A 12792-nucleotide genomic window follows, 5' to 3' on the forward strand; every position below is an offset into this window, starting at 1 on the left:
CAGCATCGCAGCCGAAACGTCAAGCCGTGAGGACATAATGTAACTCATTAATAAATGTCGCGTTAAGACCCGTGTCTTTCTATTTTAGTATGTTTTTCTTCAGCTTAAAAGGTGCCAAAGGTGCAATATTTTCTCTTCTCAGCACAGCTGTTTTTAGAATTTATCCTTATTTATCCTTCATTTGCCTCTGGTAGAAGTTATAGTATAAATTAATTTCAATATTTGTAAAGTTTTTTCAATCGCTCCAGCTCGGAGTTCGCAGAGCGCAGCTTAGCGTAAAGTTTTATGCAACCCTTGATCCTTGGTTAATGGTTAAGGTTAATTACTTTAATTTTCAGATGAACTAATGAAGTATGTTTTAACTTTACCTTACTTTAATCTTCTTCTTAGTTGGGTTTCGTTTTAATTTTAATATGTATGTTACGGCTAAAGATAGGTGTGAACATAAACTTAAGATTAGCCGGCTAAACTTAAGTTTATCTTCGACGAGGTGTTAATGTTAGTTTCTTCTATCTTTAGCCGGCTAAACTTAAGTGTAACCGCAGGCCCTTGGCTAAAAATGTAGAAGGAAATGGAAAAGGAAACAATGTAATAATGTTTACTATTTTGACACGAAAACTTTATTAAAAAATATTCACTTTCATTACACGTAGACACTTAAAATTTGGAAGGGACGTAGCTTAGGTACCGTAGGTGCACTAAGAAAGGAATTCCCGAAACTGCCATGGGAACGGGAGTTAGCGGGAAAACCGCTTAAGTTAGCTTGAAAGAAGAACGGTCATCTGTGACCCAGGCCCGACAGAAACGAGACATACCTCAGTTTTTTTGTCATGTCTTAATTAGTTAAATTATATATTTTTTATATTCGAAATCTATGTATAACACCAAGTTATTACCCTTTGTTTTTGTTCAGGCGTCATACAAAAACTAATACAAAATGCCTATTTATCACCAAAATTGGTAAATGTATGTACCTAAATAGCTGCTATGGAATGTATCAAGGTGACCCGGAGATACAGCCGGATTATACAGGGTGGAAACGAGAAGTTACAAAATCCAAAAATTCAATGTTACCAGTTTTCATAATCTGTAACCTATTATTGGTACCATTTGAAAGAGCTCGTGAAGCACTTTCAGAATCAGTAACTAGTTTTTCGATATCTTGTATAGTTTAGAAATAATCGAGTGAGATCACTTATCGTTCCATATGTATAACCACCCTGTATAATCCGGCTGTATCTCCAGGTCACCTAGATACATTCCATAACAGCTGTAATAGACATTTAGGTACATACATTTACCAATTTTGGTGATAAATAGGCATTTTGTATTAGTTTTTGTATAACGCCTGAACAAAAACAAAGGGTAATATTTTGGTGTTATACATAGATTTCGAATATAAAAAATATATAATTTAACTAATTAAGACGTGACAAAAAAACTGAGGTATGTCTCGTTTCTGTCGGGTCTGGGTTTTTTTTTGTATGGGGCGTGACCGTTCTTCTTTGGCATGCAGGTACCTTAGTAAACTTAAAGCTTAGTTAAAACAGGATATTGCAAAAATCCCACGGGAACGGGAGTTAGTGGCAAAAAAAAATTGTATAAAAAAATCTAAACCGCGTAAGATGGTCACCGCAGAATAACAGCGTCATGTTCTGGGTTTTATTTACTACTCCAGAGCATGACACATGCTCAGCGGTGGCCAATTTTGGTTCTAACTTGTACTTGATTTTTGTTATTTGTGTGTTATATTTTAAGTTGGAACCAAATAAATGTTTTTCTTTCTTTCTTTGTTTCTTTCTTTCTAAGATAGATGAAGGGGGTTTTCCCGTTTTAACGGGATCCACGCGTACGAAGTCGCGGGCGGCCGCTAGTCGAAAACATTTTTAGCCGTTTCGTTTTGGCTGATGTGCACATTAACCGGCTAAAGATGGAATATCACGACGCAAACTAACATGTTATCGAACTTTAGCTGCTTCTCGAAGATAAACTTAAGTTTAGCCAGCTAATCTTAAGTTTATGTTCACAACTATCTTTAGCCGTAACATGTATATTGTTTTCGCCGTTTTAATATAAACAGTGAAAAGTATTTTTAATGGTAAAAGTCAGTCTTTAAATGGCTATTATAATTTTCCATCACGTCAAGGGTAGGTACCGCATATAAACTGGCGTTATGAAATGTAAGCAAATGCATTATTTTTTAATGGAAACTAGACTTAAAGAGACTAATAAAACTTGGGTATATTCTTAAACTAGCTTTCCGCCCGCAGCTTCGCCTGCGTGGAATTTTGTCTGTCACAGAAAACATTTATCGCGCGCGTCCCTATTTCAAAAACCGGGATCCTATGTCCATAGTGTCCAAACTATCCTATGTATAGGCGTGAAAGCAAGACAGACAGACAGATTTACTTTCGCATTTACAATATTAGTATAGATAGTATAGAATCAGATGATTATTCGATAAGACAATCCTAGATCACTTTCAAGGTGATGTTTCTGAATAACCAAAATCCTTAGGTAATGTAACCACAACAGCCTGCTTACCTACATAATATAATTATTGATATACCTCAAACTATTGTCTTAATCCTGCCACCCTTGTCTCGGTGTACCAATCACAAGTACATGCCCACAGATGCACCACAAGTGGATGCAAATTGGACCACCTGCCTCCACAAATCGTAGGGACATAGCCAATCGAATTGATAGTTACTATGCACAGCACAAATATACATAAACTTATTTTCTTTTCTATTCTTTTAATGTGCACTCAATGGCACACAGAAAAGATTTAAACAAGTTATTGTGTACAGTGTACACATTATTGTATTCAAGTAGTCCTATTATTATGACAGCTATTTAATATTATGTAATTTTTCAAAGAAATCTGAATGCGAAATGGACAATTACCTGACTTTCTATTGCCATTCTAGAGCGAGCTTATGATATACCTATAACTTTGAAACATCTTAGTATGCACTATAAAATTTGTAAGGTTCAGATTCGTAAAAATGCAGTGAACTTTTCATACTCGTACTTTTACCATGGCTAAGAATGAATTATTTAAAATTGAGTTTAAAATCCCTTGTCATACAGCCGGCGTGCCATTATACGAATTGACAGCTGCAGCCGTAAGCGTACATGCTTATTGTGTCCTCCAAAGAGTGCCATATTAAATAAAACAAATAAATAAAATATTAATAAAGAAAGGTACTATTGCAATCTTCAACCAACTGACTATTTCGGACTTCAATCAACGGACTTGTAGAGTGGAAAGTGCAACTTTCATAGAATGTGTATTTTTATTACTGCTACGAGTATAACAACATGATAAAAATCTGTAGTTATAAAAAGGTGCCCTCTTCAGAAAGTTTCTTATCATATTTCAAAACGAAACCATTCATAGCAAATGAATGGAACGTGTTGGATTTTATTTTAATTACATAAAAACTTCACGCTCACGTAGTGTTAAAGTCACGCCAGTTGTATGACAGGAGGTTTAAGCGTTTAAAACTGGTCATAATATTTTATGCTTTTAACCTCGTAAGACCGAAGAGTAAATTATGTCGACTTCTAAGTATCGCCGAATGTGCTTTCAGAAGAACGAATAATTTGAAGTAGTAAACGCCGAGCACTTCGAGTAAAAAAATTTCTATGTTAGAGATTTTCTTTTGCATTCATATTTTCAGGGGCCCTATATAATAGTGCATAGAGCTTATTTTAGGTGAAAAATAATAAAAAAATGTTTTCTCTTAAAAGAACATTCGGTATTACAGACTTTAAAAAGGAAAAGTAAATAAATTGTATTTTATACTTTAAAGTAAAACATAAATGTAACCTTCTTAATAAATTAATACTACATAAAGATACAATAACGATATTAATAAATGTAACTGAAAAGGAACAACGGTTTTAATTTTATTTAATGTTTCATAATTAGTACTTTTAAAAGTACTATCGGTTTTATAACATACACTAATGATAGGTTAAAATGTACAAGAAGTAAAGTGAATATTCATGTTAATTATAATATTTACTAAACTAAAAATCAGAACGTTCTCATGGTAAATATTCTCAATCATATCATAATTTTAAAAGTCCAATACTCAATCCCATCTCAATAGAAAAAATATACAAAAATAAAACTTTCACCATCAAGACCGAATGTTCCTTGCAAAGAACTTTTATTTTTAAACAAAAAAAAATCTTACAAAACTACTTCAAATTGGGAAAAATAATTTTTATGCTTGTTTAGCAGTATTTTAACTTAAATTATACTGGTCAGTTTTGCAATTAAACTACGTTTACGTGAAGAAAAAAAATTAATCGCAAATCATGTCTTCTTGGACGAACCACCTTGTCAAAGAAAAATGATAATTTGACAGTGACATTTTGTTTTTTTTATATTAATAAGTTCGGATACCTGATTTTGAATACTTTAAGCCATAGACTATCACTCTTTTCTTTCGATAGGCGCGAATTTTTGAACTTAAATTTATCTCTAAAGTTTTAGTTCCTCTGATGGCACATCAGGCGATACTTCGAAGTCACCTCCGAAAATGTCTCGGCGTTACTGACTACAAAGTTTCAGTTCCTTCTGAGGCACATCCGGGCTTACGAGGTTAAAGTAATTTACATAAACTTTTGTTGTCGTAAATAACAATCAGACTGTAAACTCCAAGCTAAAGTGGGTAGCAATCAACTGTTAAAGTTGGCTTTGCCCGTTGAAAGTCAAATCTGAAAAAGCCCGAACTAAAAACAACAAAAACTTGAAGCATTAATTCGCTCAAAACGAACTTAAAACTTCACCAATTGCTGTAACTCAGTAAACCGAGTGTTTTTTTCTGTTTTTATTTCGTATTCTTTCAAAGTTACTAACGATCCCATGAATATTTCATACATCTGGAGCATTGTGTTGAACCTTAGGGAACTCGTGAACTTACAGGAACCCTTGACGGGAAGTTTTTTCGAATTATCCTGAATTATTCATATAGTCTATTAAGTGAGGCACCGAGTGTCAGCCCTGTATTGTACAAGGGACGTGACAGCAGTTGGGTCACTGTGTTCAAGTCTATAAATGATAGTTTGTTCGTTTCAACCCAATGACAATTTTTTAGGGCGGCCTTTGTACAGCAGTGGATAGCCCGACTACTTTAATAAATATGACATACTTAATTTCACTTTTTAAAGAAGTTGAAGGGACTCATTTGGGTTATGGAAACAGGTTTTTATCGGCAATAGTTGTATGTGATTGAAGCAGCCGGTCAATCTGGTGGTGTCATGTCTGCCAGGATATGTTCGTTAATTTGTTCCCTGGCTGAATAGGGTATTCCACTCTGTTTGGCAAAGTACTATAATATGTTCTTTTCATCGTTAAAAGCCACCAAAAAAAATATTTCGGCGAAATAAACCCGCTTTCATGCCATAAAAATACTTCAAAATTTTGAATATATTTATTCCCGCGAAAACAGGCTTCTGCGCTGTCCGCCATGTTTATGACGTCATTTCGGCATGTAAACAAAACTTGACGTAGGTACACTCTCGACATCGTATTTTGTTTTTGAAAAACTCAGTTGAAAAACAAAAAATGAATAACACTCGTTATCGGTGGTGTGCAGTGTCTAGTTGTAAAAATACTAGCGTAAAAACCCCGGAAAAATTGTTTATCCAAGTGCCGAACGACCTTAAAATGAGAAATGTTTGGTTGGAATTCGCTAAACGTGATCCTATGTCATTATCAACTAAAAGCCGATTATATATGTGCGAAGATCATTTCAATGTAAGTAAACTCTAACATCTAAGTTTCTAGATTTCAATTATTGTTTTCTGTAAGTAAGATGACATAACCTAAAATTACTACCGCTACCAAGCTACCAAGAAATTCATATAATGATATCATTGCAGTTGGAACAAGACATGGAAAATTTTATGGAGTACAAGATTATGGGATCCGTGAAACATGTCAAAATGAAAGGCAATATCACCCCGTCCCGATTATGTTATCATAGTGAGAGAAAGCGGAAGCTGTCACCAAGTCCGAGTCAGCCAACTGTTACAAAAATACAAAAGGTGGATTTTGTACAAGGAGCTGAAAAAAGCATGTTGGTTGAAGACTACATGGAACCAACAGCATCATCGTCTAAGTCAGGTACCTATTATAGTCTGAGTATAATAAAGAGTGTAATCTTATTCTCATCGGTAATATGTATTCCATCGATATGTTAGTAAAAGCATTGTAATCCAAAAAGTAAGTATCATTAATGAGTACCTATTATATGATTTTTTTATGCTTCCAGATGTACCAATACTTCTTACTGAAAAAAATAATGAGGACAAAGAAACCCAAGTGCAAACACTGACCACTGACAAGTCAATCCAGGTGCAAGTATTATCACAGGAAAGCAAATCAATACAAGCAAATATAGTGCCTCATTACAGAAGTAAAGCTACCCAGTGCACATTCAAAATAAGAGACCAATGTTTGTCACCCATAAAGACTAGTGTGTCTATTGCAACGTCACCTCATATCAAAGGAAGCCAAATAAATATACCAAGTACATCAGGAGTCACAACATCTGCTAAACGCAAACTATCAGTTATATTTGAAGAAAAGTCGGACAGTGAAATATCACTTGCTCCATCACTTTCAAGTGAATGGCCTACACCAACTAAATGTAAGACAACGTCTGACAGTAGCTTACTAGAAGAATTAAAGTTAGAAGACCAAAAGCTATATTACTACAACACTTTATCTAAAATTAAGAAAAACAGCAGGCTGTATCTGGGTATTCCTAATGGGCTTTATTTTTTGGTACATATAATAAAGAAACATACACATATAACAGAACAACACATTTTGTTGTGCCTCATGAAAATTAGACTCAACAGAACATTTTCGCAACTGGCCGATGATTTTGGGTTGTCATTGTCACAAACAAGTCAAATCTTTCTGAGTAAGTTACCATTAATAAGCAAAGCATTGTCTCCTTTTATAAAACCTTTCAGTCCTGTCTCAATAAAACGGAACTTACCTATAGCTTTCCGACATCGATTTCACAAAGTTACCTGTATCATTGATTGTTTAGAAATTCAAATACAGAAACCAACAATGGCAGTACGTCAAGCACTGACATGGTCAGAATATAAAAAAGCTAATACAATTAAATATTTAGTTGCATGTACACCTGATGGACTGGTTAGATTTGTTTCTTCTGGATATGGGGGTAGGATAACGGATGTTCAGCTAGTAGAGAACTGTACATTTTTAGATAGTTTGGAACCTGGCACTTGTATTCTAGCAGATAGAGGGTTCAAACACATTGAATTCTATTTAAAACAAAGAAACTTTTCTTTGGTGAGGCCTCCAAGTGTCAGTAGTGGTTCCAAACTAACAAAATCTGAAGTGAGGCTAACTAAACAAATAGCTAGCCTTAGAATTCACATAGAGAGAGTGATACGCAGAATTCGAGAGTTTGCCATATTAAAACCCCATTCAGTTGTTAACTCTAATTTAATTCCTATTCTTGATGAGTGTATTGTAACAGCTTGTGCTCTGATAAATATACAAGATTCCCTAATTAAATAATTGTAATTACCTATGTTTAGTTTATAGTTTTCATCTACAAATATTTTCCTTTAGTATTTTCTTAATCTTGTAGTCATAATTTTGGTTAAGACAATGTTTGCTAATGTTAGTATTTTTTTTAACAACAGTGTGGGAGCACCTGTATACCTACATTATGTATATTGTAAACTATTATTATATCTGTTAATGAACACCACTGATAGCAACTGATACTTTGTAAATTAATGAGTACTTGTCGTAATTTTTACTAACATTTAGGTATTTTAAGAGTAAAATAAAAGACTTGCTTATTATTTAAAGTTCTTTTTTTTTATTATGTTTGTACAGTTTCATATAAAATGGGAAAAATATTTCTTTTCCAAAATGAAATAACACTGTGGAGCAGTTCTGACACATATATTTGATCATATGCAATCTCTATAATATTCACTTTATTGTCCTTTTCGAAACCACTACTTGCGACACAGAAATAACTTTTATTCACTTTTGCACAATACATTTGTACTTGTACTTGAGCATAGTGTTGTTTAGTGATAGCACCGTCTTTAATATATTTATTTTCAGTTTTTTTGGTACTTGGGCACTTAATTTCAATCGTAGTATTTTTTTCACAAATGCCATCTGGCGAACCTGCAATCATAGGATTCTCTTCGGAAATAAATAATCCACATTTTTCTATTTTTTTCCCCAATTTTTTCTCCACACTTTTTCGCACACTGTCTTCCAAATTTCTGCCTCGCTTTATTGCAGTAGTTTCGATGGTTCTTCCTCCAAGAATGGTGGCAACCAAAGAACCATCAGTGGTTTTACACCTACTGACTTCAAAGCATTTTGAAGCCGTGATTCTCCCATAACGTAACTCATACCATAATCCACTCTTATGTTGGTTTCTAGTTTGTTTCTCAACATTTCTGATATTTATATCATTGAAAACTTTACCTATTAGGTTTAGGAAATCATCACATTTATTGGTGTTGTTACTACACATCAGGTAATGTAGTGACAGTGTATTACTTTTTTTGCAAACAAAATCATTTTCATGCTTTAAATATTGACAAGAAGTAATTTTTCTTTTTTTAGATTCAATTAAAAAATCTTCAACTACACTGTCACCTATACTAGTTTCAGCACTTTTTAGCTTCTTTTTTGTCATTTCTTTCGTTGTCATAATTTTTATTGAAGATCCGACCTTTGATAGTGTCGATTTTTTCCAATAACATTGGACTGAAGTGCATGATGGCTCTTCACTTCTACGATGACACCACATTAAAAACGCCACAGCATGTTTACATCCACCGGCAGACGCAGGACAATCATGGCATGTCACCTGTAGCACATCATCTTCTTGCTCATCTACAATGAGAGTTGCAGAATATGGTTTGGAACGAACTTTATGTTCCGGACATATTGTACACTTTATAGTACATAAAGCTTGAGTCCTTTGTAGTTGCACGTATCCGATAGCATCGTCGCCATACGATTCTCTTGCAGATCTGTGGATAACCAAGTCTTAATTAACATTGGAAAACAAAACATAACCTATAACTTTCCGATATTTTTCTACAAATAAGGTATACCTATATAGCTGTTATTTCATTAAAAACAACATAATAAAGGTAATACTTACAAAGATGTTTTTATATTCCGGAATTCGGCAGAACAGAAATTTGGATTACATGCAAAGAACTTTGCAACCATCATCGTGTTGATTTTTGGTAAGTTCGTACTATCTGCTTTTACGAAACCGGCTTCCATTTCGTGTTTTAGTAGTATTTAACTTATTTCGTATGATTTAAATAAATATCAACTGAATAATTTTGACGAAGAGCACTGACGAATAGAATGCGAATAGAAAATAAAAAGTTGTTGACAGATGACAGCGAATGATTATTGCCAATATGACGTCACAGCATGGCGGCTCGTGTTTTTAGTCACGTGATATACAGATTAAAAATATCAATTTTTAATTTTAACATAATAAATAAATCATGTATATTTACGACATAAAATCAGTATAACTATGTTTATTTCTACATAAAGTTCATTGTGTATTGATTTTCATATTTTTTTATTTACCACCCAGAGTACCCTATTATATTTAGCTGTTATGGATGCAAGCGAGTCATGCAAGTTTGTGATTTCAGCCTGCAACCTTTCAACGTCCAAGTTATGAGTGGACCTACTCTCTACTAGTTTACTGTGGTAAATTTCTAGACTGTCAACCAAATCTAGATTCTTTTTCCTTAACAGAATATTTTTGTGAAACTGTTCTTGCCCTTTTATTATTTTTTTTGTTTTAGAAATAAACCTATTAATTTTAACATACTTTTTTAATTTATTTCTACTAGAAAAAGTCAATGGCCGACTAACATTCTCAAATGATTTAGTGTCGCAAGATACATTTAAGTCTGGTAGCACTGCACGTCCATCAGGACTCCCAATTAGCTCTTCGTATAAGTTCAGAGTGTGTGTGAACTCCTGCTGCTTTCGTTCCTCTTCGAAGTGCAGTATGGTCTTATTGGCGTCCCTCAGTTCAGCTTCTAACTCATTGTTGCGCATCAAGGTCTGCTGAAAGATATTGCTGCACTGGTCGAAGGTACTGATTGTATGCAGTAGTTCATCACGGTGCTCGGTTACCTCCTGAAGACGGACATGCAGTTCTGCCAATTCTTGTTTTAGTTCTGTATTCTTTCTTATTGTACAAGTAATTTCCTCCTCGCCCTCTTCTCTTTCCCTAATGAGTTGGTTACAGCTTTCTTGACTCTGTTTCAGTTCCTCGAGTGCCCGCCTAAGTTTTAGCTCAATGGCTTGTGCCGCTGCTCTGCGTGTGAGCATGTTGAATGTGGTTTTTGTCTGAAATTATCCAAAGGAAGTGTATAGCGGATATTTATGCAAAATAGGGGGTATGAGTTATAACAGTTATTATTTGAATTTTAAACTTTATTTCTAATCTAATTCCACAAAATGCAACTCTCATGAAATCCTTTTTATAATTATTATTAGTCAAATAAGCAATATTGAATACTATACTCTTTTTTTTTTTCTGCGGGTAATATTTCTAGTTTTCAACAAGGATTAAAACTACATTTACTATTAACCCTCGCTGTACGAGGTGGGGTGTGACACACCCCAGTCCATTAAAAATAGCCACAATTTTAAAAATTTGCAAGTGCTGAATTTGAAATTCTCAGTAGCTGGAATTATGACACTGCTGCTTCGATCAGCGTTGCAAAATCAGTCCAGCGGTGACTACCAACTGAGTTACATGCCTTTAAAGTGCGTGTGGGTGTCACACACCCCACCTGGTACGGGACGTTGTTAAAAAGTTTAAAAAAAAATCTAACAGTTTTGGTGTAATTTATATATTTTTAGCTTTGTCAATTGAATAAAATTCAATACAAATATTATTTTTCGTGATTTTTACGGTATCTGAAATTTTCAAGCACTTTTAGTCAAATGAGATGACTTTTAGTGCGAATCTGGAAGTTTAGTACTGAGATCCGAAGATGTATGTGAACATACACTTATGGGCTACAATTAATACTTTGTGATACAATTTATGGGCTACTGAAATGGAATAACATATTTTATAAATAAAAAAAATTGTTACGCTCCCATTTTATGCATTGAGCATACTCATTTTCTTTCATCAGAATTGTGGTAAATTGAAAACCGATGATCAAAACAAATTTATACCCTTCCAGTTTTTAATTTACTTTTAAATTATAAGTAAATACTTGTACTTTGTTAAATGAAAACGGTTGTCATAATAAAAGGCACTAATTAAAAATTATACATAGGAAACTGATTCCTAAATTACAAGAACAACGGAAATTGTGTCTTTTTGTTTTTTTATGATAAAAATGTTATAATACATATTTTCAGCTCAGAGCATTTCTTAAACCTAATTAGCATACGTAAATAATCAATATTAAATATTAAATTCCACCTAAAAAAATGTTGAATTAAAATTTTATCACTTTGTATATTGGGGTGTGTCATACCACACCTGGTACGGGACGTAACTTTTAGTCACCTCGTACACGGAGGGTTAATAATTTACACAATCAAACAAACAAAAGATGTGTGAGGTGTCAAAAAGTATATTGTTGAGTGTGCTGAGTAAGTTTGTCTGCGGCCAAGGTGTTGTTATCTTCAACTTTACTTCCACTTATTGTCAAGTAAAGAGAGGCACAACAGAGCCGAATCGTAATGAATTGTGAAGAATCTCACTTTCGTGAGGTTTGTGGAGTATTTTGTTGTACTGTTTGATTGCAATTTACTTCCCATAAAGAAAGTGGCAAAGCAATGTTTATTGATTGAAAACCACAAAAATATAACCTCAAACAGATTGCAATACCAATTATTTTGAAATGCTAAATTAATATTTTAACTATTTACGCCTATAAGTAAACAGTATTTTTGAAAACAGTACTCCCCTGGTTTAAACGGTGGCTCCGGTTAAATTTTGTACGTTGGTCGTAGCTGTCAATTTGGTCGCCGATTTAATCTCCTTATAATTATGTGTTTACACAAAGTCCAGTTTTGCAAACACTTGTACACGATATTTACACATTTATATCACTAATTAAGTGTATTTTGATACATTAATACGACTATTTTTATAATTTAACTTAAAATTAATCTAACAGCTGATCTCAGTACGTCTGACAGGCAGGGCTGCCAGACGAAAAAAAAAAAGAAAAAAAAGAAAAAAAAAAAAAAAAAAAAAAGAAAAAAAAAAAAAAAAAAACTCGCACTAAGCGTTTCGATGACTCTTTTGTAATGCGTTAGCAGTTCGCTGCCTGCTGCTGTCTTTCCCAAAGACTATAATCCGGGCCTTTTCCAGGCGAGAGTGCAGAATATAGGCACTTACAGGGCAGGTTATGTACCATCCTAGACTGCATCCCACTTAACATCAGGTGCGATTGCGGTCAAAATAAATACCTGCCTTGTTATACATAAAAAAAAATTGTCACAACCCAGAAACATAAAAAACCCAGAAACAAAAATTACCATCACACACTTAAGTTTTTTTTCGTAGAACTACTATATTATTTTTCTATTGTGTCCGCTGAAGGTGTTCAATGCTTTGCAATATTGAACCGTATATGAAAGGCGGAGGGAGAGCTTATTGACATTGAATAGAATTGACTATGTATTCGCAACAGACGCAGGCTCTCTTTGACGCTGCAAATTGGCTGTTT

The 12792-nt window shown here is 33.9% G+C and overlaps 2 protein-coding genes and 1 long non-coding RNA gene across 3 annotated transcripts in view; 2 read left to right on the forward strand and 1 right to left on the reverse strand.

The window, feature by feature from the left end:
- LOC135084047 (uncharacterized) overlaps window positions 1–12792 on the forward strand; it is a 268129-nt gene that overhangs the window by 172163 nt on the left and 83174 nt on the right. The gene's annotated exons all lie outside the window — the stretch shown is intronic.
- LOC135084323 (uncharacterized) lies at window positions 5324–7694 on the forward strand. The gene is made up of 3 exons (XM_063979126.1): window positions 5324–5779; window positions 5905–6148; window positions 6297–7694. The coding sequence occupies exons 1-3, from the start codon at window positions 5588–5590 to the stop codon at window positions 7583–7585; spliced, it is 1725 nt and encodes a 574-aa protein (XP_063835196.1). The 5' UTR covers window positions 5324–5587; the 3' UTR covers window positions 7586–7694.
- Window positions 7873–9268, reverse strand: LOC135084324 (uncharacterized). The gene is made up of 2 exons (XR_010259822.1): window positions 9213–9268; window positions 7873–9078 (listed from the first exon to the last, which is right to left on the reverse strand). It is a non-coding gene; the product is annotated as an uncharacterized LOC135084324 (long non-coding RNA).

The sequence above is a fragment of the Ostrinia nubilalis genome, chromosome 25, assembly GCF_963855985.1.
Source record: "Ostrinia nubilalis chromosome 25, ilOstNubi1.1, whole genome shotgun sequence".
In the NCBI taxonomy this organism is placed as follows: Eukaryota; Metazoa; Arthropoda; class Insecta; order Lepidoptera; family Crambidae; genus Ostrinia; species Ostrinia nubilalis.